Here is a 26,363-nt window from a genome sequence, read left to right as displayed (position 1 = left end):
GGTAATATTTAACATGCTTGAAGGCAACTCCCCACTATTCCCTTCTCTTGCCTGTGTGGGTTTTCTATTATATTTTGTATACTATGTATGCCCACAAAATTGTGTATCGATGAAACTCCACCTGACAAGCAAGTCCTGCTTTTGCCTTTAATTGTTTCCTTTGATTGTTTTGATTTCTATAAGCCTGGGGTAAAAATGTTAAGTTGCAAGCTACTAACGAGGCATAAAAAGTTACTTGCCCATTCAGTTCTCCACATGCACACAGTGCACCATTTCTGACTTCCCAAGAGTCAATTATCACTCTCCAATGGCTAGTGTCGAGTGCACATTTTGAGTCCTGCTCTATGCAAATTTTCCTTTTTGAGTATCCAATTGTGATTTTTGTTGTTGCTCGAGAATTTTCTCACACAGCGCTTTCCAAATATATTGCTCCCCTAGATACCCAAGCTGTTGAATGAAGGAAACTATCTGGAAATGTAAAGAATACCCTATCCATTGATATAAACTTCAAAAACAAAAAAGGCTCTTGCTGGGTTTCTAGCGATGTGCACGGTTTGGACAATGAGTGGAAATGGGTATACGTAACTGGATCTCTGTCTTTCCGTTCACTACCAAAAATGCTTTGGTAGAAACTTATATGGATGATATAATGGTAACGATGGTTGGGGTATGTTTTTGCACATCTGTGATTAATTCAAAAACAGACCCATGCTAAGAGCTCCTCCATATTCGTTGTGGTCTGGCAATCGCTCATGTTTAATATATGGCAATGGTCTAAGTATCTGCGGATGCATAACATCTCAATTATCTTTTGCTAAATAGTTTAGAAGGGATTGCCATACAGTGATGCATTCCTTTGTCCTACTCTTAGTGAACTAGATCAGTTCCCTTTGACAAGACACACCATATTTTTGGTTTTCCATGGCATAGATTTGGAATGGTCTCTTTCTCCAAGTGAATGCAATATCCAAAACATGCAAGGGAGTTGTGTCATGTCGTGGCAAAATATTGCTTTAAATGAATGATGATTGTTCGGGCCCAAATTATACATTTTCATTAAAGCTTTACTGGGCAGATCAAGATTTAATTTATCATGCTTCTAGAATACAGCCGGTTTTGGTACACCCACTATCTTCTACACCCTCTGCACACAAACACACAACACTCAAACTGCAGGACCATGATCACTCCTAAACCAATACCCTACCTGTTCTAACAAACTCCTCCAGATGCCTATGCTCCCCCTTCCTCCTGCTGGGCTCTTAGTCTTCCACCAGCACATCTAACCTCACCCAGTACTCCCACACTGCCTGCTTCCTGTTCCTCCTTTAAATAACCCTCCCTTCCTAGGGATTGCCCTTTGTTACCTATCCAATCTGGGCTGTTTTTTCTGCCCCAGGAGGGGTATGTACATAGGGAAGCATTTAAACCGGGTTAAGCCATGCCCACTGCTTCTGCGGGTGGTAGCCATGTGTTAGCGGTGTACAAAACCTTACCAAACTCCAGATTGTCCAAAATAATGCCTTAAGGGCTGCCACAGGCACCTCGCGCAAGGAACACATTTCGGGGATCAGGAGGGAAGTACACTGGCTCCCCATTAAGGAAAGGGTCATTTTCAAAACTCTGGCCCTTACACACAAGTGCCTTCACGATCAAGCACCTCCCTATCTGACACAGAGGATAACTAGACAAACTATCTCCAGACCTTCAAGGGCAGCCTATGCCAACCGCATCACTGTTCCACACACACACAGAGTGCGTGCAGGAGGCACCAGCTTCCCCACTATGGCAGCTACCCTATGGAACAACCTCCCAGCTCAGATGAGATCAATCGACTCACACACGGCCTTCCGCAAGGCCTTAAAAACCAAGCTCTTCATCTAAAGAGCCTGCCACTCTAGGTCTTCATTATTACTGTATTCACCATGTATAGGAGACGATATACCTAGACAAGATTAGTAACCAACTGTAACAATCAATCTGTATAATATGTAACCATGCAAATATGCATAAGTGAATGTATTTTAAATGACCTTTGGGGCCGCTTACTGTAACCCTCAAGCAAGCCTTCTTAAAAATCTCCTATAGTGCCTCGATGCCTGTGGGCTGTAGTGCGCTCTACAAATGCTAAAAATAAAATAAAATGCAACAGTTCCTGTTTCAGGAACCTGTCTCTCTGTCTGTGTCAGTAAATGTTAGGAAATGTCCCTGGTCGTTTAGTGGATCATGTTGTATACACAGACTCCAACAGGTGCGTCTTGGTGGGACCACGCCGTCTCTGTGATTGCAGCGTAGGCTTGCAGCTCTCACTGGTAGTTCTCCATTCCCGTCAGTTGGGTAAGTATGCAATGGCTTTTCCTGGCATTCAGGCTGCTCAGTAGCGCTTGAGGATTCTTTTCTGCTGTCTCTTTGATTCTTTGGTTTTCTTGGGTTGGCCAGGCTGACAATCTGGCATAGGTTTAGATCTGCATTAGAAAGAGAAACACTGGCAGCTTTGTTGGAGGCATGGTAGGATATGAGGGGGTTGCATGCAAACATTGTGACAGTAGTGGGGTGGAAGGAGGAATTGGGGCCCTCCCTGCTGCCACCGTCCACCTCAGGATTAGGACTGGCTCTGAATGTGTCCCTGGTAGGCCTCCCCCGCGGGTGAGAGGGGTTCCCGTCCCCTCGTGACAAGGCTTGGTAACTAGCCTTGTTATACCTTTTCCACTATAAACACGTAATATAATTTCAACAGGGACAGGATCAGAGCATTCTCCTGAGCAAAGACATCATTTTGAGTGGCAAGCAGGGTTGCTTGTGCTGAGGAATCCATGCACAACCCTGCAGATACTGACTCAGCTCTCTCGTTTAACCTGCCAATCCTTTCCCCCTTGGCAGGGCTGTACATACAATTTCATTGCAGCTAGTGCTTGCATTTCATTTCAGTTTTACTGATCCTTTTACCTGTGACTGCTTCTCATCACTTGCTCTATACCTAAATGACATGGGATTTCAGAGTGTAACATGCGTTCACACTGCTTTGCAGGATGTGATCCTCAAACAGTCTAATTGGAGCATTGAGACCTTGATCATTGCTGAGAATTCTGCTGTTCTGCTCTTCATGCCCCATGTTATGCTCATACCCCTGCTGATGGGACGTTTCTGCACATTTCTTTGTGAGTGCTGAGCATATCTGGGCTCTTAATGGCCTAAAACTGTATCACTGCAACCCTGAGGCTCCCCAGTTGAGCTGGTACTAACACTGAGGTCCCCACTAAGCACTCCTCTGTGTTTACTACTGCACAATCTTCTGATGCTCTATTTGCCCTAAACTCATGTCAAAACCCAAGATTTCAAAGAAACATGAATGCCAAAAGCAGGCATTCATGTATGCTGCCATACTTTACTTTAATACATTTATAAGGCACACCAAATGACCTTGGGGCCATAGCCTGGGGGCACTCTGTTATTCCAAGTGTGAATAGTGTAGAAGATTAAGGACACATCAGATGATGTGGTTATATTTTCTACGCAGACCAAGCTGTCCATCATTCTCTTTCTCCCCCAGGGTCAACCAGACTCAAGCAACCTAGATCTGCATGTTGACCCTCCCACCTTACTCCCCTCCTAAGATCTGCCTTCTTCACTCGGGTTTAGCCTCTTAGCCTTAGCAGAAGTTCATACTCTTGTCTCGTCAATCGGAGGAGAGGTTGTTTGACAAATTCACAACCTAATGCGCCCTTTTGTCATCAAATTCTCTTTCATAGACCTTACTAATTAGTTACACCAGTCGTTCCCCTCCTAGAGGTCCTTTCAGTTATGTCTAGTGAACCGGTTTCAGATTTGATGCCTACTGATGCATTGGCCTAATTGGTCTCTCATCGCTTCCTCCCCCCTACTTCGCCATCTTTGAACCTCTGGATCAACTATCCCCAGATAAGGACAATGTCTATGATAAGGTGCCCAAAGGTTTCACAATTGCATCACTGGAATGTCATGGAATGCTTGCGGTTGAAAGTTCCAGGAGGCCCGGCAGTGAAAGCAGGTAATTTAGCGTCTATGTTCTCTAGAGGAGGTCTGACATTCCAGTACAAAACATGCTCCAAGAGGGTGAATGATCTGTCAGAAGCCCTATTTGGCAGGGCCTGTAGATGGCAATGGAGAACGTGTTATTGGATTCCCATATGTCTGGAAGATAAAGAATCTTTTTCTCTCTTTTAAGAACCTCCTCCTGCTTGGCCTTTGTGGTCTTGTCAGGCAAGCTCACAATCACTTCAAGCCTATGGCCTCAGCAAACTAAAATTAATTTCCAGGAAGACCTCATTCCTATTTTCTCTCCCTTCAATTCGAAGGGTGAGTGAGTAGGCTACAGGCACTTTCTTCATAAGAAGAATTCACTGTTTTCCAGAGACAAAGTAGAACTTAAACACATCCTTCATTTATTCCCAAAGTCTTATCTGGTTTTCGCATAAATCAGGAAATCTGTTTCACAACTTTCAGAACCTAGCAGAGGGTGCAGAGAGCATTCTACCCAACATGGAAGTGTGCAGAACTCTTATGTTCAATTTGGACAGGCAAACAACAGAGCCCTCCAACAATATTTCCACCACAAGGTTGAAAACTGGTAGGTGGTGAGAGCTTTTTAACTCCTGGTTATAGATTTGAGGAGACTAATTAGCATTACAGGAACTGCTACCAGGAGCTACCTTTGACTCCACAGGCAGACTAGTGCCTGACACACCTGCCCATGTGACATTAAGTCTGTTTGGGAATTTGCGGAAAGGAGGAATAAGACCCATATAGAAGACATTTTAATCATAATGAGCCATAAAACATTGCCTCTCGTGACAGATTATTGAGACATTATGCAATTGCTCTTTGTTCCCCAACGGTAGCTCCTGCTTACTGGGTGGTTCTCAATATCCAGGAGCTGCTCAAAGATGAACATGAGTTGAGGTGACATCAGTCTTGTTGGAGGGAGGAGCACCTTGTTGCCCCTAAGTGATGGATGTTGGGTAGATGTGTATCTCTGTTCGTCAACATTTTCAAGGGTTCATGTTTTTGTCGAGGAACTGGCAAATGAGCCCCACTGAATATCTGGATAAATGTTGTGTAACCGTTTTCAGTTGTCAGTCCGAAGACTGAGACAATTACTTTGGGGTAACCAACTACTTTGCATTCTCCAGGGGAGTCTGGAGTGGTGTAGGCTAAGAGATACAAGCCTAGGTTGTGGTCAGATGCAAATCTCTGAAGACAACAACCTATGAGTCATACTATGACTTTAAAAAAAAAAATCAAGTGACGTAGTTCATATATTGTGCAATAATTAGTTTGTAGATGCTTCATGTTGGAGTTGACACGCTACTATATATTCACTAGAACATACTGTGCTGCTTTATTCTGATGTTTGTTTGTTTGTTTGTTTATTTATTTGTATAGCGCTCCTGACCCAGAGGTATATGGGCGCTTAAGCATCAGGTTACAGGCATAGGTAGGAACATTTGTACAATTGTGCAGCATAAGTATAGTTACAAAATCAGTTATGAGAGCAGTTATAGTAGAATTAGTGACATGCATACATACAGTGCTAGTTAATTGTTAAGTAACCAGGTGATGATCTTAGTTCTGAAAGGTTGAAATGTAGGGGTAGATTTGATGTCCAGTGGAATAGTGTTCCATAATTGTGAGGCTAGAACTGGGAAACTGGAGCCACCGGCTCTTTTGAGGGAGTATTTGGGCACTGTCAGTTGTAGTGTATTAGAGGATCTGGTAGTTCTAATATTCTGTCTTAAGATGAATTTATCGGTTAGATAAGGTGGGGCCAGGTGGTTAAGAGCTTTGTAGGTGAGGCAGATAGTTTTTAGGTCTATTTTTTGTTGGATGGCGAGCCATTTGCATGTGATTCTTGTGGCTGAGATATGTTCTCTTCTGGGAATATTAAGGGCGGCACGGAGTGCGTTGTTTTGTAGGACTTGCAGTTTGTTGACAACCGTTTTATTGGCACCTACATACAGGCTGTTGCAATAATCCAGTTTGGATTGTATAAGTGCTCTGGCTAGAGTGAGGCAATTGTTGGGGGATATCAGAGGTCTGCAGGCTCTAATTAGTTTCCCAGTGTAAGCAGTGGCTGAGGCAGTCATATTAATTTGTTTGGCGAGGTTGGTGTTAGTGTCGAGATAGAAACCAAGAGTTTTTACACTTTTGGCAGTGGGAATAGTGTTGCCGTCGATGATGAAGCTAGAGTAGCTCGGGCTGAGATTCCGGATAGTGTTGGGTGAGCCGACAAGGAGCAGTTCAGTCTTGTCATCGTTCAGGCAGAGGCCATGTGTGGCCATCCATGCCTGAACGATGGAGAAGACTTCGCCGATCCTGTTGGCGTCCGCGTTGTAGTTGCCTGATAAAGTGATAAAATGTTAACTGAAGCCCTTCATTTTTATTAAATATGCAGCTCAATGCTACAAAGGATTGCGGGAGGGCATTAGAGTCCACATTTCACCCAATTGCCAGATATGATTGCTGGTATCAATTTCTGATGCACCAGTTTAGCAGCATTATTAGTAAAGGGATGAATATTCAGACTGATCAACCTCTTTTAACTTTCAAGCCAAATACCTATACCATTTCTAATCAGCTCTGCGTTCTCCTCGAAAAGAAAGCATGCAGTGAAATAAATATCCAACTAACATAATGTAATTCATTAAAAAAAATCTGTTTTATGTTTGTAAATCAGTGAATTCACTAGATTCAACCGATTTAATTTGAACCAATCTAACTCTTTGGATGGATTTCAAATTTCTCATTTGTCACCTGACCACTACTCCTCCTATGATGCTGCCCAGGGACTGGACAATTTGCTTTAACCCTGTTCCGATTTCCGTTATTCTTGTGTTTTAGCTAAGATGTTAAGACGGCAGATGAGATGGAAGTGGGCTTATGCAGCCGGAGAAAGGTGGCTCTTGAGGCAAGCGAATGTCTATACTCAGAAGCAGCAGTTAAGAAGTGAATGCAACAAAGTTTAGGGTAGGATTGACTATTGTGAATGGATGAGGTGTAAAGGGTGTTTGCCACATGCCATGAGTACATAGGTTTATATAGGAAGGTGGAGTCTAAAGGTTATGATATGAAAGTCCAAGAATTCAGCTGTTCATTGATGGAGCCAGTGGTAGAGCTTGAAACCTTGAAAGACCGGAGGATAGCTCTCTTGATCTTCTATCTTGTTTTGATGCATTGGCCAGGCTGATCCAACTTGTGGGCTGAAAGAATAAGAGTCTGAGTGCAGTCACAGGCCCATGTGGCAGTCTGAAAAGAGGGAGTCTTAAGAAGCGACCCTACGTGAGCAAGGCTCCTTCTTATTTGTGGGTCCCAAACTACATGCAGAGCTGCAAAGGAGGAGCATAGGGGAGAGAGATACCTACCCTCTACGAAGGGAGGCTAGATTGTAGTAGAAAAGACACCTCATCTGTTTGTTATTTACTGAAAATGAAAAGTGCGTTCCCAAAAAGCCGTGTCGGAAGGGCCTACTGATTTGCTGGACCAATGCCATTGCTTGGTGCTTCGTAAACCTTTATGAAGCCATGCTATAGTAGTAAACACATTAAGCCTGGGTAGTGGGGATACCGTAGAAGGGGATAGCACTAGACAGACTTTAAATGCATCAACAGTATTGACAGATAAAGAGTCCAGTGGTGACTGGGACCTTTGGGGGTGGGATAGGGTGGTAGCAGTATGAGACCCTTGGGGCTCCTGAAGCCAGTCTCTGTTGGAATATCTTTAATTATACAAGGTAGGAAGTTGTAATGTTGAGTTTTCTTAAAACTGATGTTTTAGCAACCATGGGAAAAAGGGGATGAGCTTAAACACCATACACAGCCAATATAATTCGAAATAAAGTGGTATGAATCTCCAAATCTATCGGAGCTCATGGCGAGGAGTAGAAGGAAGTCAGTAGTCTTCTCAAAAAACGTTGAGGACCTGTGCAGAGAAACAGATGGCCATTGCCCTGGCTCCCGTGGCTGACTGCCATGTGGCTGACTGCCATGTGGGATAAATGAAGAACTTCCTCAGGACCATGAGAAGCACCCCCAGTCTTGGGGCACCGAGAACCCAGAAAGGAACCTGAGATGGTGCTGGGAACCCAGAAAAATGGCTAGAGAATGGGAGGGGCACTGAGAATCCCAGATTCGCTCTCACATTGGAGCACTTCATGGAATATCACAAATAACTGTCCACAGGGAACACCTACAACCTCTAACCATTATTGTTGCCCCATTTGAGGGGTGACTATGGGCATTGTTAGGTCTCTTGTAACTTCTAAAAGTGGATTCAAATACATCCCTGGTGCAGTTGATCACTCACTTAAACTAGTGTTTTAAAGTGGGATTTACGATGTGCATGTGTTATAAATGGCTTCTACTTCCTTCAGCAATAGAACTGGCAGGTGTAAATACACAATGTGCTAGCTGACATATTTAAACATACAGTGACCGTCTTTCAGTTTTCATGTGGGGAATACTAGCACTGCAAGTAAAGTCCAGGCCCTTCTTCGGTTTACTACAGTGTATTTGTTTCCAGATCCTAATATATCCAGGGTATGTGGATGGTGCCTGGACTGCTGGGGAGCTGCTGCAGTTGCCTTTTAGCCAACCAGGTGTCAACATGCACGGTGGTAGCCCTGCAATTTACATGCTTGTTTTCCCTCTATGTTGCCATGGTTGGTTGTGGACGTTTTTGTGGGGGTCAGCACAAGGCTAGGATGGATTGCGTACCTGGGGTATTCACGATATACCTTCTCCAAGGCTTGCTTCATGGAGCAGTGTTAGATCATCCCAAGAATGAGATTGATTACTTACCATGCTCCACTGGTATTGTTGTCTTGACATAAAGATTCCAATGCTCCGATTGTTCAATGGTTTTTGGCTAATGAACTTGAATAAGGCTGTTTAGAAAATCAACTGATTTTCCCCCAAAAGTGCTAGTGGGGGAAAAATGGGAGGGGTATGAATATCTCCTTTCCCTGAGTGGAACATAAATGAGTTACCATAAAACTGATGATGCAGCAACATTTTTGCCCCTCAGTATAACACCAAACACAGAGTGAGTAAAAAGTGTGGTATGGACGATTTGGTTTATATGACCTGACCTTCCTTTCACACAGCCGGAGGAAGAGAGCAAGCCAGGATGCAGAAAGGGATTAAGCTGGAGACACCAGAGCCTGTAGAATTTCAAAGAAAGGGGACAGACTTGTCCTAGAAATCAGGCTCAAGGGGTGGTGGGGTGTGTAAAAAGATTGCTGGAAGGATGTTAGTCCTTACATGGAGGAGGATAAAAAAAACATTGAGCCGCTGCACAGAAGTGTATTTAAGACCTCCTTTGACCCCAGTACCTGGCGACCATATGATGATGCTGAGGCCATAGAAAGCTCATGGGAACTCTGAAAAGCGCCCCGAGTTTGAGGTGGGAGCAGTGTGTGGGTTAAAAACCCCGAAAATGCCTAGGTTTTGAGTGGTGCTGAGGTACCTGAAAGGGCTTCAGAAAGTGAGAGGGGCACTTGGACCTCAGATTAGCGGTTAAAACCTGAGGGTCCATAACCCCATGAAAAACGCCTTGAACCTGAAAGAAGACTGTTATGGAGAGAGATTAACCGACATCTCAAAGCCAAGATGAAAATTCAAGACTTAAGTTTAGCTGATGTTTAGCATGATGTTTAGCTCTAATCACTTGGTGGGGTTATTGTAAAAAACACAAATCTAGTCAATATTTTCTTTGGAACCTCAGTCCTTACCTCTCTCATTTATTAAAATCATCGTAGTTATTTCTGGACTTGCTGGGCGTACTTGCTTGGCTCTTGTAGAACTCTTCACATTGTTCCACGTCTCCCTGTCATTGTCGGAAGAACCTGAAACCACCACAGGTGGTGGTGCCTTGTGTATTTTGATAAATGGCTAGACGAAAAATGGCCCTGGGGCTCTCAAGCTTAACCTCTTGGCTGCTTTGCCTGGACCTTTCATGGGTGCTCTTCCACTAATTTATGAGTCTTTCCAATAGCATAGGTCTAAATCTACTCGTTTTCTTGCTTCTCCTGTTCTTGTGCAAATCCTGCTCGTCACTCTCTCTTCCTTCATTATGATCCTCGCTACGCTTCCCTCGCTATATTCGTGTTCTTCTGCTCCTAAATGTTCTACCATGCTCTCCCCCCTCAGCGTCGATGCTTCTACAACTAGAAAGGGGAAGTGACACGCCAAGAAAGATACTGTGAATCTGCAAGCTCCTAGAGAGACTTTGAGATGAACAATAACAAGCGTTTGGGAATTTCAATAAAGCCATTGAAACATGCTCCTCTTCTGTGATGTTTTTTGGCGCACTGTGAAAGATCCCCCAGTGCTGAGTTCTGCTCCAGTTTGGCCCCCAGTGCTGAATTCTGCCCCGTCTCGGTGCCCTCTTCCTTGTATATCTCACATTACATTTGCTTACATCACACTTAATGCATCAGAAGATGAGATTTAGGGCTTGATTCACAGAACATTTTCCAATGGGATTGCGCCATTATAAAACACTTCTGCGAATCAGGGCCTGAATGCTTATAAACTGAAAATCTACAGCTATTGGTCCTATAGGAGGTTTTTAATGGATGCATTAAAAATGTTTTATATACTACTAGGTCTAGCATAAAAACCGGGTATCGAGGCTCTATACAATATAAAGATTTAGAGCGTAGCCAGGAGTGAGGAAGGGCCGGAAAATGATTTTAAACTGTCGAAAGAGAATGATCTCTCCATTGTGTCCTATTTTTTGCACATGTGTGACCTTATCATCCCATATGTTCAAGGGGTTGCTCCACGTGTTGGTTCAATCTTCATTTGCTTTCCATATATCATTCCTCTTGCACATATCTACTCCTCTTTCTCTTTGTATTTGGCCAGCGTGCCTCAGTGTCTGATTTCTCCCTCCCCTGCCTTCTGTGCTTGGTTCAGAGCCGCCTGTTATCGAAGCTCACTTATATGCGAAATGTAATACTCTTCCCTTCTGTGTTCAGTCTCCCTCTACCAGGTTTCCAAAATAACCTCCCGATCTCCCTTTTTTCTGTGCTGCTTTCCCTGTGACCTGCCTCATCCCTCCCTGCATGTCTTACTCCCCTTATCTTGCGTGTACCCAAACCTCCGTTTTTACCCCCTTCAACATTTACCACATCTTTGGATATCTTGATGATACCATCCCTAAATGATGTCCTTTGGTAGGGGTAAACATTACAAGTTACAAACTACTAGCCAGGTATAAAAAGTGACTTGCCCCCTTGTTTCTCTGGAGGCACGCAACACACCGGGCCTCATTACACGGACGGCGGTAAGGGTTAACGGTCACCGTTAATGGTAACGGTGACCGTTAACCCTTACCGCCGTACTACGAGGTCCATTTGCGGGTTGGGGAATTTAACGCCTGCTTTTTGCAGGCGTTAAAACCCAACCCGCAAAGGGACCTTGGGGCTAATTACGGCACCGCAAATTTGCGGTACCGTAATTAGCACCTTCCCCTTTCCCATTATGCCCTATGGGGCAAAAATGGGAATGGGGAAGGGCAATGGTGGAAGGGGGAATTACCGCCCCACCAACCTTGGAGTAGGGCGGTAATTCCCCTTTCCGCCAAGGCGGTGCCGGTAATTTACCGGCATGGACCAAGGTGCTAATAGCACCTTGGTCCACCGCCTACCGTGTAATGAGGCCCACCGTGTCTTACCAAGAGTCAGTTTCCACTAACCACTTGAAAGGTCGGGCTTTTCTGGGATGCCCAGTTGAAGCGGAATTCTATGTTTCCAGCTGAAAACACCCCTCCTCTACATGCATTGTTCTGCACGGTGGGTACCCCTTTAGTACTGTTCTTAGATTCATAGGTAAGCAATTTGATAGGACACTTAAAAGGTGAGATTAGAGATAAGGCAAAGGGTCCGATTGAGTCAGATTCGTAGCATTCAAAATCCTCAAGAGGCATAGTAACTTGAAACACTAAATCATCATTTACCTGCATACAAAACTGCATACATCTGAATACGGTATTTCCTCTTAATGTAGCCTTTGCAAACATATTATTTTTTTGCCAGTATGCACAGACACTGATATTAGATGGCTGAAAGGGAAATGTATGTCTCCAAGTGTGGGGCAAGTTAAATTTGATAAGCATTGCAAATCACCTGCATTATCTGATTGCATCTTGCTATAGACTGTACCTATAAGCACGCTCTAAACGTATTATTTCTTTTAATCTCCTGAATTGTCCGCATTAGTCACCGATCATGTCGATGATTTGGCCCCAATGTATCTTTGAGGTTAAATGAGCTCAGCCTTTCGAAAACACTGTTGGTCAATTTACCAGCAGATGGCCCCTTGCCATTTAAGGGAGTGTTGGAGGCACCTGCTCATTCATGCCATTAGAAGAGCTACAGGTGGACTGCTAGTGAGTGCAGTGTCTGGTGTATCCGTGATAGACTGGCGGCCAGGGTTTGATCCTGATTTGAGCCTCATTCATCGGTAGACCCCTCAATCAATTGGTTGATTTTCATGTTTTGTGTATAACTGGATGCAGAAGTAGATGACTACAATTTGCTTCAAACTAATAAAAACACTAGCATAAAATAAAAAGTCATGAAGGTGTATTGTTTTAGTAAGGTTTTTTTTTTCTCTTCTCTTTCCACAGTTAGTCACAGGGGTATGGGAAGGTGGATACAACTTCTTCTGTCAGGACACTCACAGTGGTGGAGATGCTGATATGAAGGTAAAGTATATTTCATTGTGGTGATTCCTTGTATATGTCCAGCTTTAGAACATCTTTGTGGAAAATGGGGATCTATGCTCTGAAGGGATGCCTGAATGAAATTAGGAACTGCACGTTTTTGATCATACAGAAACAAATGTGCAATTTTGTAGATCATAAGTTACAGAGAAGGTGATGAACTCGATTTTTCTTGCACAACACCTATTTAAATGACTATCCAGTGTTGGATATTTTCACAACCCTGTTCCTTCCTAAAATGTCAGGAGACTGCTATATAGCAGACGCTTGGTTGCTAAAAGCAATGATACAGATGAATTGGGGGTGGACAGGACCGGCCCTCTAAGATGTGAAAGGCAACTTGCTTACATTGCTTGACGCCCGCAGGCATGCTAATGCTACTCAATGTGTCAGAATTCCCGACACCCTAGACTGCCCTGCACCTCTGCCTAGGTTGGGGGGAGGCTGTAAGGGTGTAAGATACATATTAAGGACATTAGAATTGGAAATCTGTAATTTTAGTATCTACCTGCAACTATTTTAAGTGAATGTTAATGCCACAAAATATACATATTTGTCAGGTGGTTTCTTTTTTTTAAAATACGGAAATCAGTTACGTTATAGCCTGGATAACGGTGGATGAAATGGCCGAAATTCACTCTGCTAAGAAATTAGTGAATTCTGGTAAATATCTGCCCACTTCACTATTTTTACACGTAGAGAGAAATTGGACTTTTGTGGCATTTTCCCTCCTGAAATGGCATTTATGCCTGAAATTTCAGATTTGTGCCAGACTATTTAGCCAATAAGGCTGCTGATAAACCTTTGGTGCTCGAATTCGCTGAAATGGCAGGTACAAATAAATAAAATCAGGCACTAAACGAAATTTGCTAAAAAGTGGTTGATTGTTGAAAAAAATGGGACCGCCGGTGAAGAGAAACTGGAGGTGAATTGTGCCAGTTTTGCTTTGCTGGCAGTATTTTTCTTAACCCTAATCCTAGATGAGCAGGTTATTGAAGATTCAGCGTTCACTGAAAGAAAATGATTTGCGGAAAGGTACAGCGTATGTGTATTATGGTGCAGTGTCATAGTCCACAGGCCTAAGCTGGTGAACATTGTTATAATCAAAAACCTTTATCGCATACCCTTGAAATGTTGTGTTGCTGAACCGGTTACCCAATCTGGCAATGTTACATATACAATTCTGCAGATTGACCTGAAGCTGGTCTTGCAATGTTTCCATGACCAACAAAGGAGTATGCGCTACCAAGAGCAACACCGTTCCCAAGAATTCAGATGGGTCAGCAATGGGAGCATATGGATGAGGCAAGGTTTTAGAATCTTCTTCACTACTGAGGTCTTATGAAACTCTGCCTCATGATGCAGTGGACCTGAGTATACAAAACGGAGGCATTTTACTTTTATATCTTTCAACAAAGGTTTACATTTTCGTACCCAGAAAGGTAATTGATCAAATAGCGTCCTTTGGTATAACAAAAAGTAACTTTTTTCAAATGACTCTAGAACCCCCACCCACTCAGCGATTGCGGACTGCGACTATGCTTCCATCTGGTGACGCCAGTCAAGGTGTCTAACTGTGACAATTCTACCAGTCTGACAAGTTAGTTGATTCGCTCTTATATTGTTAGCAGGGGTAACAATGTCAAGTTCCACACCACTAGCCAACCATAACAAGTCACTTGCCACCTCAATTCTATGCATACACTACACACAGCACACCATTTCCTGCTTGCCCAGTCAATTATCAAGTGCGCCTTTTGCGCCCAGTTGGACGTACAAAAGAAGGTGTTTTGCTTTTTGAAAAAGACGTACTTTTTTTATTGCAGAAGACGTTAGTGGTGTGGTTAAAAATCGTTTGAAATTAAACGAAATGTGTCTGGTAGTGGTGGTTTTTCGTTTAAGCATGCCGAGTGTCAGCAGGAAGTGTACAAAAAAGGAAACCAAGGGTACATGTTTCCTGTAAGTAGGCTTTATTTGTGTTTTGTTTTTTTATTCCGAAGCATCGGTGAGTCAAAAACATTTAAACCCACGAGTTAAAGATTGAGAATTCTTTCTCCCAGATCACATTATACTTACTATTATCTACCCAAACTAAAAGTCCCAAACTGTGCAAGCTGAGGTTTTGGTCGAGCTAAAAGCTCGTGCTTGCTCGAACTCTATTTATAACATTATCTGCAGATACGTTGAATCGTTGGAAACGTACGCAAGCAGCACCTCACACCAACGCTTTCGCTTGCACCCTCAAAAGAGAAGTGCTGTCCCAAATATAAGACTTATTCTAGCTAAATAATTCGACCCATGTGTGTTTTAATAGTAGCTGCAACTCATGATGCTGTGCCAAACGAAGGCTCAACGTGGAATCAAGCATGCCTGAGCTGAGCCCACTGGGTGTGGTAAGGAAAACAAGAAATGTGTACATAACAATGAACGCAGTGTTTCGTTGTAATCATGAATCTGGCAGGGCATGGTGGGTAAAAACACGCACAGCCCCCATTTTGGAGCCTGACCTCGTTAAACCTGCTCACGGCTCCAGAAGAACCACGTGCAAGTGGACCTCAGCAGGACCTTAACTTCACCCTTCCAACAAGCGAGGAGCAACCAGGAAGTTAATCTGACAAATCTATTGTATTTACTTTAGCAGTTCTTCAGACCTGAAGGCAGTGGAGTGCTGTTCCAAACAAAAGGCAACAAAGCAATTTAAAGTCGGATAAACCGCAACTAAAAAACAGAAGAAAAAATTACATTAGTTAGTTAATGCTGGCCTACATTGGCTAAAATAAAACCCTATTGTCTTGGCAGGGGTCTGGTTGTTTTATTGCTAATATTGGAGTAAGTCGGGCAGAAGAGTAAAAATTATGTCCTCCTGCACTCTGCTATAGAATAAACAAGCAAAAAATACCAATCTCCCCTCGATGTTTCACAAATTCGAAGTGTGAATCGTAGTAGAAGTAGCAATAGTGCTAGTACACCAAGTGTTGCAATTTACCAGTCATTTGTATATTGATGTGCGCTAACTGCGGTATGCACAGACAACCAACCTCTGATGAAATAACGTGGTTTAAAATCGTGTGCGGTAGAGTAGCTTTGCTACTTCACCAAACTCTAAGCTAGCGCCTAACAGGCTCTAGAATTAATCCGCCAAGTAACCCACGCCCAGTTCTCTATGCACAGAGAATGAGGGTGCTGAATTGGGAAGGCCAAGAAAAGACTTTCAGAAACAATTTTCTATAATTTGGAGATTGGTCACATCAGCCCATGCCCATAGACTGGCCCCATATTTTGCAATGGATTACCTTTAGCGCTATAAAAAACGATCCCAGTTTGCTGTCGCTTAAATGTTTGAGGGAACTGTGATAGAGCACCCTGAGCCTCTGACATTGTAGTTTTTCTGCTTGCCACGTGCATGCCTCCCTGTAGACTAGATATGATACATAGCCATGGTAATCAAACTTTGGACTAACTTTGATTATGTTTTCTCCACTCTGAAAACAAACAGTCTGATTCACTTTCGGCCTGTCTAATTAATATTGCAGACTTCGGGGCGTTGATGGCCAGGTCCAAGCTATCCATATGTACGGTGTATAGTTAAAGGGGTCAAGGCTAACCCCTCTTGTCCCCCATCAGACCCTCTTGCTCCTCAAGAAGCACTGGGTTCGGAGAGATAATCAAACCTTCCAAGATGGCTGCCGCCTTGCCTCGATGCACACCAGGCTCCCAGGCTGCTCTGGGCCTGCAGCACCATGATTGGCGGGTGGACCAACTTGAACTCTCCAATCTTCTGTGCCGGCAGGCAAAGCTGGCCCCCACAGAAGGCCAACACATAAGGCCTCAACCAGCAGTCTAGCCGTGTCAAGTGCGAAGCTAAACATGCTTTGCATTATGGACAGATCCCTATCTGCAAAAAGGGTGGTAAGGCTATGGCTTACATGTACTGCAACGCTGATCCAGACAGTTTGTCAGTTAATAATGATGCACCTGTAAAAATGTATGTTCATCTCTACTGCTCATCTATTATCCCTCTACCAGCCCCAACAACCGTCCTTAAGTCAGCTACAAGTAGTGCTAGAGCAGCCCATGCTGCCCAGTCATGCTTGCTGAAGCGCTAAAACTGTTTCCTCAACATGTATGTATGCCTATTTTCTCATTCCTTATTTCCTCTGCCACCCCTCTATGCTAGAGGCTATGTAGAGCCAACACGCGATGTACAGTTTGCTTTTAAAAAGCAAGATAAGCATCACGTTTTACAACCTGGTGTGTCTATGAAATGCCATATACCGACAAGCTGCAACACAAGCACATTTCAAAGTGCTAAGGTTAGCTGCAGCACAAACAATATACCAAACACTAGCTTTGCACTCTGCACGCCCTGAGTACCTGCTTCTGAAACTCGATGTGCAAGCGCATTAATCAAGAGGAGCCCGCACAGCGGCCAAGTTTTGTTTCCGAAACGACACCTCCCAGAATCCGCTTCATGTGCGCAGGTGCGAGAAGCAAGTCCTCGACGAGATGGTCAGAAACAAAGGACCGCAGGATTATTTGCACATACATGGCTAAATACATCCATGCTACTGAAAGCACATTTTTGGCGATATAATGCCGATATAAGGCCCATCTGGACACCAACCACTTCCCATCACAGTTGGCCAAGCCTCTCTCAAACAGGGCACACCCTTATACTCAATCGCCCTGATCACAGACACTCAGCCCCTCCTGACCTGCACCCTCATCAATGCGCACTCTCTACTTGCTCATGCACTGGATCTTAATAATCTGATTACCAAACACAACTTCAACATACTAGCCATCTCTGAGACCTGGCTTCATGAGATCTCTGGCCCTGCCCTATCCCTAGCCATACCCACCGGATACACATCTTCCAGAACAACAAACCCACTTCCAGGGGAGGTGGTGTCACACTTATAGAAACTCCCTTCCACTCAGACGGTTCAGCACATCCATCGATAGCAACATAGACCTACAATCACTCAAACTCACCTTCACCCACTTGCACAATCAACTTCCTACCGCCCACCTGGCCCTTCTCAGAACTTTAACGTAAACCTACTTCATATCCTTCAGGATAACATTAAAGCCTCCTTCAAAATGATCTTGTTAGGAGACCTCAACTTGGGCTTCCATGACCCCAACAACATCATTATACGACGCCCTTGACATCCTAGGCTTCAGTCAGCGCATCACCAATCCCACCCACAGGAAAGGACGCACACTAGACTGGATTGCCGACTACAACTGCAAGGTCGCTACTAGCGCCAACATGCCCTGTCCCTGGTCGGACCACTACATCATCCACTACTCTCTCCCAGAGCTGAATACCCCCACAAACCACACCCAATCTACTAACTCCTGCAGTTACACAAAGCTCACAGAAGTTCACCAGAGACCGCATCTTGCCTCTGCTCAACATCCCATGCCTTCAACCCCGTTCTCCACCAACCCCAAGCCATAAGTGGATACATAAACCTCAAACCTCTCGAAAGCAGTGAACACCATACCCCCCCTAGTGCTACATAAAACCAAAACATTTAGACATTCCAACTCCTGATATACCCCCGATCTACTAGAACTACGTAATCAGACACGCAAAGCCCAGTTAACCCGGCTAAAGAATTCCATTGACACAGTGAAAGAAGTGTGCACCGTTGTTGCCTTACCGCCATATTTGTAATGAGGCCCATTGTTTGGTATGTGGTGTGTTTATTGATCAGGGTGGGATTGTGCATAGATCTGTCTTAACCAACGACACGAAAAACAACCAGGCAGGCTATCCTTGACAAATATCTACAACTGTAGCTACAATATGTACAACTCTATGTCAATGACCTGTCCGAGATGTCCATTAAGGTAACCACCCCCTTACAAGGGAATTGCACTTTGGACGACAGCCCAGAGAAAGGTGCAAAAATACAAACTGAAATTCCTCTGGAGATTCTGAAAAAGTCATCATCGTTCGTCTATAAACGCCATTCTATGCCCATTATTCAAGTACCCCCCACCGAGAGATCCATCCCACAATCATCTGTTTCTGGACCTCAGGTCTGACGGGATAGGAATAATTGTATTGACAGCAATACCTTAATAACTAATCGGCATGGACTGGAAGATGAATCAATTTTATTTAATGGACTGACATTAATGGTGGCTTTATTAAATACTCGCTCCTTAGGGAAATCAGCCATTGATGTCCATGAATTTAGATTAAATAGAGGGATAGACATCATGGCTATAACAGAAACCTGGCTCAAAGATTCCAGTGGTTCTGTTATTCATTTGGCTACCCCGAAAGGTTTTGTTTTTTATGTTCAAAACAGAGATCAGGGAAGCAGGGGAGGGGTCGCATCATTGTCAAAGAGGAACTAGATGTTTTCAGATATTCGGTACCTGTGAAGGTTGCAAAGACTTCTTAAAATGAACCCATCCCTTGTATCAGCCACCAAATGAAAGGCCTAATTTTAATGATGAACTCACAAGCTTATTGGCAGAATTTAACACAACTAACTCATCTACCTTATTGATGGGGTACAATAATAGTTGGAAAGGTAGTCGAGTGGATACAGAAGCTATCTCACTTGAACAATCCTTGAAAAACATTGAAGTTACGGTCCATAATGATAAACCTACACACAATAAAGGCAGAATTCTTGATTGGGTCGCCTCAAGAAATGTACAGATTGATTCTATCACCACTGAGCCTTGTGTCTGGTCCAATCACTCATTGATTAACTTCCAAATCCATTTACCAGGGATGCTGCTGCTACAACTTAACCCACTTCAGACTGTTACTAGTAAACTCCTGAAAGAAATCAGACAAGAGGATTTAAATGAATGTTTTCATAGCAATATGGAGAACACTTCGGACTATGATTCTCCAGATAGTCTAGCAATACGGTATAATCATGACTTACTAGATATGCTAGATAAAATAGTACCCATGAGGACCAAGATGGTAAGAGATCGGCAGATCCACCATACCTGGTTCTCTCCCCCCGAGCTTGTTAAACACAAGCAGGAAAAGAGGAAGGCTGAAAGATATTGGTCTAAAAATATGACTGAGGAAAATAAAGCTGTTTGGAAAAGCATTGAGAAACAGTACAGATAAGCAATTCTTGAAGGGAAATTGAAAACTCCAGTAATAATACTAGGGAACTCTTTGATATTTTAGAACAGAACTCTTTGATATTTTAGAACCCTGGTGAACTCTCAACTTAAATCAGAGGCCTTTTTCCCCACTACAGAGTACTATGAATATACAATTGACATTTGACAATACAATCACTGGTGCACAAGCTAAGATCGCCGCTGAAGCCATTCCCACTGTGTTATCCTCATTCGACACGTTAAGCTGAGAGGGGAAATCACTCGCATTTTGCTTTTCAGCCTAGCCAGGTACAGACAATACAGAAAATATTGAAAAAGATGTGCCCTACATCTTGTGCAGGAGACACAATTGCTGCTAAAATAATACTGGAAAATATTAGTGTCTTTGCCCCTTTCTTAACACATTTTACCAATGCCACCTTTCTTTACAAGACCATTCCTAATAGTATCAAGGAAGTTGTGGTTACCCTTCTGTTAAAAAAGCCAGCCTAGATCCTAAAGATGCAAGCAATCTTAGACCAACAACAAATGTGCCGTTTCTTTTAAACATTGTGGATAAGGTGCCACTATACAGCTGCAAGAATATCTGGATGAGTCTAATATTATACACCCCAGACAGTGTGACTTTCGATCAAACCATGGCACAGAACGTGCGCTACTGGACCAGCAGACGCAGATGATGAACATTGTAGATACAGGGGTAACTATGCTGCTTAACGCATTGGCAGCTTTTGACCTCCTAGATCATAAAAACGCCTCGCCACCCTATCTTCGGTAGGGCAATGCTCGGCATCCACAATTGAATGGATTGAATCATTTCTTGCCAATAGGCTGTGGGGGTAGGGCTCCTCCACTCATCAAACATCTATCTGCGGCATCCCGCAGGACGCTTGCCTTTTTGCCGACACTTTTAATATATACCTGTATCCCTTATGTAGTATCTCTGATGCCAAAGGAGCAATATTCACTAATTATGCTGATGATATGCAGCTTCTGATTGAGCTAAGCAGTAACTATACCAAAGATGTAAGTAAAGTTCAAAATATATACAAACTGCTCAAAGACTGGATGACAGCGAGTAGTCTTTGCCCGAACCGTGCAAAGACGAGAGTTTTTAGTTTTGAGATCCCCCAGGCTAGAATGAAACTGGATACCTGCTTTCAGAAATTTTTATTGATGGACTTTGTATCAAAACACAGGACAAGCTGAAGACGCCTAGGGCCTCATCCCGAGTTGGGCTGTAGCCCTTAAATGCGGTGATAATGGTATTACAGCCACATTTAAGGGCTGGCCCTATCATGAGTTGTACGCTAAATCGGCTGTTTTACCTCCAGCTTTTTTCTGGAGGTGAAAATCCCTGTTTTCGGCAGTATTACAGCCGGCTGTATTAGCCCGCAGTATTAGCACCAAAAATTCCCCATTGCATCTGATGGACCCAATCAGGAATGGGGATTTACCGTTAAGGCCGAACCCGTGATCCGGTGGTAATACCACCGGGCCGGTTGGTGCTAGGGCTATTACAGTCGGCGGTATTACAGTCAGGAATACAGCCCAACTCGTGATGAGACCCCTGGTGTGGTCGTGGACTGCACCTTAGGGGCGGATTAAAATGTGGCTTCAGCTATCAAAAAATCCCAATATCATCTCAAATTACTCAGGTTAGTAAAACCCTATGTTACAAGTAAGAATTGCGAAACGCTGGTGCGGGCCACCATCCTACCTCGATTGGAGTACTGCAATGTCCTCCTCCGTGGTGCAAGTAAGAACTTCATAAGGAAATTGCAAACTGCAAAATGATGCGATGCGTATCATTAAAAATATTCCTAAAAGGAATCATATCATATCACAGCGGCAAGGTAAGACCTCCATTGGTTGCCAGTTGAGTCCAGGATTTTGTTTAAAATCAATTAATTGGCACACAAATGTTTGCATGGAACCACCCCTATATACCTCAATGAAATTCTATCCCTGCAACTGCAAGGGAAATCGACTAGATCCAAGGACACCTAACGGCTAATATGCCCTAAGGGGAAAAGAACTAGAGGGAAGGACCGTCATTCCCTGTTCAGGCTACACGTGCATGGAAGGTATTGCCAGTGGATCTTCGGAGAGAAAAGAGTCTTTTTGCATTCCAGAAATGCTTGCAGACATTACTTTTCAATTAACACTCATAGGGCCTCATTACGAGTCCGGCGGTAACCCTGCCAGTGATACCGGTGGGTTGCCGCTAGACGCGTGTCATTTTACTGGCACCTAGCTTGCCGGTGCCACTAGGACATTACAAGTCCCTTCAGGACGGCAAGCTAGGTGCCAGTAAATGTTGTTCCTCATTCCTGTGGCGTCCCATGGGTTTTAATCGGTCTTTCTAAATCGATCATAATTGTGGACGGGTTAAAGAAATTAAGAATTTCACTTGATACCATGTTTTTGTTCCCTGCCAAATACTCTCTCATCTCTCCCCCTGCCTATCCAGTTCCCATCTGACACTCTCCCCTACTCAGTGTCATCTATGGCCCTTCTCACACCTTCTCTACTTTCTCCAAAACTGCAATGGCGCTCTTCTCAAACTGCCAAGCATCTCTTAACCACTCATGTCTTCTATGAACTGAACTAACATGTCAGCATCCCCTTTGGTCTCCCCAACTTTACTTGTTTAACTTGGCTAACAGGATTCGTTCCTCTCCTCAATTCCCACCTACTGGGATGGCTGATGTAAAACAGGGCCATATTTAAATTTATTTTCCTAGTTCACAAATCTATACACGGTAAGGCACAACTGTTTCTAGCCAAGTCTACAAGCCTTCTGGTAATCTCTACTCTTCCTCCTCGACTACCCTTGTGGCACCTCACTCTGCCTGTGATTCCTCTTGCTACTGTTCTTTCTCCCTTCTTCCTCCACTTGCTTGGTATTCTCTTCCCCAGCACATCCAAGAAACAATCCACACCGATTTGTTCTAAACCAAACTTAAAGCCTACCTGCTCGCCTCTCAGTTACCCTCTTAACCTACCTCTCATCTACCTTCTAGCTAACATTTTTCCCTTGACTCTAACCTGCCACTGCCCCTCACTTTCTCTGGCTCCACTCTAGAACATCATTCATCATGGTCACATCCATAACACTTCTGGCATATTGCCTACCTGCATTTAAAAATGTCTAATGTTGATTGTCCTTAATCCCGCCCCTCCCCCCGCCACCTTGACGTTTTTGCATTAAGATCAGGCACTTTAGAGTGACACTCCTTGTTACCTTTACGACACTGGCCACGTCAGGTACTTTGGCCAAATAGGATGGTGGTGTTAGGGCAAGTACCTTGAAAATTTAAAAGGGAGTTAGGCAGTGTTCCAGATAAGATTTGGAAATGGGAGCGTTTTATTCCCTATTTTTTAAAGTTGGGAATAAAATTATTTTTTACGGAGTAAAAATGTAAGGCCACTTCCCAATGAGAGTATGTTATAAGTGAGTGAACATTTTTTAACTGAAAAACAGAAATGGTTGTGTAATAATTATTTCTTTGCACATAGGTATTCATGCACATTAAAATATGTATGTTTTCTTCTACCAATCAGGCTGTTAAAATTGTAGTTTCTTCCTGTGGTACTGCATGCACTACTGGTAAAAAAATATCCATGGAGCTTTGACGGTGAAAGCAGGGGTGCACGATTGTACATATATTTTGTTGGGATTATTTTTACTCCCTACTTTTATTTTTTGGGAGCATTTGCCAATTTTCCAGGCGTAAAAGTGGCCGATACAACCCTTATCTGTAGGACTGGAGTCAGGGTTCACCAAAATAGCACAGATATGAAAGAAATGTCCATGCATCCACCACCAAACAAGCTGTTCTACATGAAAAATTGCTTTTAACGGTACTATAGTGTAATTGAGCAAGACATTAAAAATATCTTGAGCACTATACAGAGTGCAAGTTGGTTGCGGCATGTCCGATCAATCTTGCTGATGGCAGGTTGGAAACTTAGTGCAGAATCAATTGTGAAACCCAGATTGAGCAGAAGAAATCATGATGGGAAATTCCCTAGAGGAGCAAAAGAGAGAGCAAAGATTGATTCCATAGTGCACAAGGAGAGGAAATTGGTAAAAGAAATCCTGTTTTCGTGGGATTTAATTTTAGCAATGTGACACCCAATTATTTTGCCAAGCAATGTCCTTGATAGTAAGGCAGCCATGCGGGTGCACAACATCCACCAGTAAAGGCACTCTGAGATAACATTTGGTGTTATCTGGTGGAGGAGAGGCACAGGTCCCCAACACCAGATCTCCCAATGTCTCTATGTAGATGTTAAATAGCATGTGAACAGGAAGCAATCCTTTAACTTCCACATTGTACTGGAATGAAGGGATTTAATTTGAACCTACCGGGATAAATTGAGATATGCCGGATAGAAGTTAGGAAAATCAGCCCAAAACCTGGCAACAATACCCATCCAGTTTGTTAAGGTGGAAATAAAAGGCCCTTGGTAGACTGTGTCAGTAGCGACTGAGAGATCCAACAGCACAAAGAGACAGACATTCCCACCATCCAGCATTCTCATGGCATCGTTGTGAACCTAAAGAGTGGTCATCTCAGTGACATAGTCTGGCCAAAAATAAGATGGATAGTGTTCGGGAAGGGTCTGTGGACAAATTACGTTGCTGCTTTTCTGCTGCATACTTTCAAAGGAACATGCTTGGCTCGATAGGCCAGTTACGTATCAATCATCACAGATCCACTGAGAATGTTTCATGGTTCCCACTAAGGTACAGGGCCTAAATGTCTTTCATAGTTAGACAATTTAGATCAACTGTGTCCACCGGCATCCTAGACAGCCACTAAGTTGCAATGGCCATAATCATAGCAGCATGACTCTTTGGCCTACGCCTGGCTCTTGACCTCATGGCCTCGCATATGCGGCCCTGGAGTGTATTGTTTGGTGCTTTGGCTAGTTTTCAGTATGCTATAAGACAGCTAGATTGTATCTTCTGTTGCATGGGCAAGATGTTCTACTCAAGGTAGACCCTTTCCATAGATGTCCAAGCGAGAAGCCTCAAGAGATTGTCCAGCAATGTCAGCTCAAGTTTTCCCACCCTGTCTAAGTGGGTCATGGCCCACATAACCGCGCAATACATGATAGCGGAATTGATCTTGGTCTGGTACAGCTGTAATATGCTCGCAACAGAGTACCCCCTCCTTTGTTAGCAAATGCGGCAATTCGACTCAGAGTCGATAGTGAAGAGGATCTCACTTGTTCAAAATGCTCCTGATCCTTTTATTTATTGCCAAGGTTTATCCCCAGATATTTATAATCAATATTCCAGTTTTCTTTTTGAGTTTTCTTTCTGGTAGGGCTAAAGACCATACTTTTGGTTTTAGAGGTGTTAACTATTAACAAATTGAGATCTGCATATTTCGAGGGGACTGGGTCCTCCGACGTAGTCCATATCTATGACAATAATCACCACAGCTGTGCTGCTTTGGAAAATCTTCCTGCGTCGATGATGTCGATACGCCGCCCTCGAGGACCTCCTCCGACGGCGGACGTCACTGGATGTTATAAGTAGGACGCACGACGCCCGTAGCCTCAGTTCCGTTTTTTCCACGAACGTGTTCGCTTCGGGAATCTCGGCGTGCCTCAACTCTTTGTATCTGTTGTTTCTCGGTTCTTCGAACCTGTTCGTTTTGTGAAGTTTCTTCTTCGTGAAGGATGTCTACCTTGTCTTCCACCCCGCGTCCGGGATTTAAGAAGTGCGGGGACTGTGGGTCCAAGATGTCGGTTACGGACTCGCACAACACCTGCCTCTGGTGCCTTGGGGAGGCCCATGACACGGATGACTGTGTGGACTGCCAGTCGCTCACGTCTACAGCCTTGCGGGAGCGCAAGAAGAAGTTATCGGTAGGTAAGGTGTCTAAGCCACGGAAGTCGAGGTCTGTGGGGCTTTCAACGGACGATTCGAGAGGCGACTCTCCACGTTGTCGTCGGAATTCCAGTGGGTCTCGGTCCCGGAGCCACTCCTCTGCCTCTTGGAGGCACTCCCGGAAGCACCGTCATCGGTCGCCTTCCCCGTCCTCTTCCGAGGACTCTGCCCATCGGCGGGTCGCTTACCCTACCAAGCAGGCGACGCCGGAGGAATGGGCTTCCTTCGGGAAGAAAATGTTAGCTATTCTCGAAACGCAGGGCACTGGTCCGTCCGCGCCTCCGATTGGGGTCGGTCGTGATCGGTCGTGATCCACCGCTAGCACGCCTTCGGGCTCGGGTGGTTGGCACGATTCGCGGGAGAGGTCCCGCTCGGACAAGGGGAATCGTTCTCGTCATGCCTGGTCCAGGTCCCGGTCCTCGACGTGCTCGAGACAGTGTGAACCTGTGATGTCTTTGAGGAAAACGTTGACGCCGGTGGCGCAAGTCGTCGGCGCCCAGGCTGTCGAAGGACAGGCTCGGGGCTCCGGCCTCGAGGCCTGTGTCGATGCCATCGATGCTGTCTGCGCCGCGTT

General features: G+C 44.2%; 1 protein-coding gene across 1 annotated transcript in view; it reads left to right on the top strand.

Annotated features, from left to right (window-relative positions):
- The window catches only part of ELOVL5 (ELOVL fatty acid elongase 5), a 374,080-nt gene that overhangs the window by 140,394 nt on the left and 207,323 nt on the right, over positions 1-26,363 (top strand). The window contains exon 4 of the mRNA XM_069606129.1: positions 12,667-12,744. Coding sequence (XP_069462230.1) covers positions 12,667-12,744 — 78 coding nt within the window. The remainder of the gene's footprint in view (positions 1-12,666; positions 12,745-26,363) is intronic.

Source organism: Ambystoma mexicanum, chromosome 4p (genome assembly GCF_040938575.1).
Source record: "Ambystoma mexicanum isolate Mex_15411 chromosome 4p, UKY_AmexF1_1, whole genome shotgun sequence".
NCBI lineage: Eukaryota > Metazoa > Chordata > Amphibia > Caudata > Ambystomatidae > Ambystoma > Ambystoma mexicanum.
The sequence above is the reverse complement of the archived record's forward strand: the minus strand, read 5'-3'. Positions and strand labels throughout refer to the sequence as shown.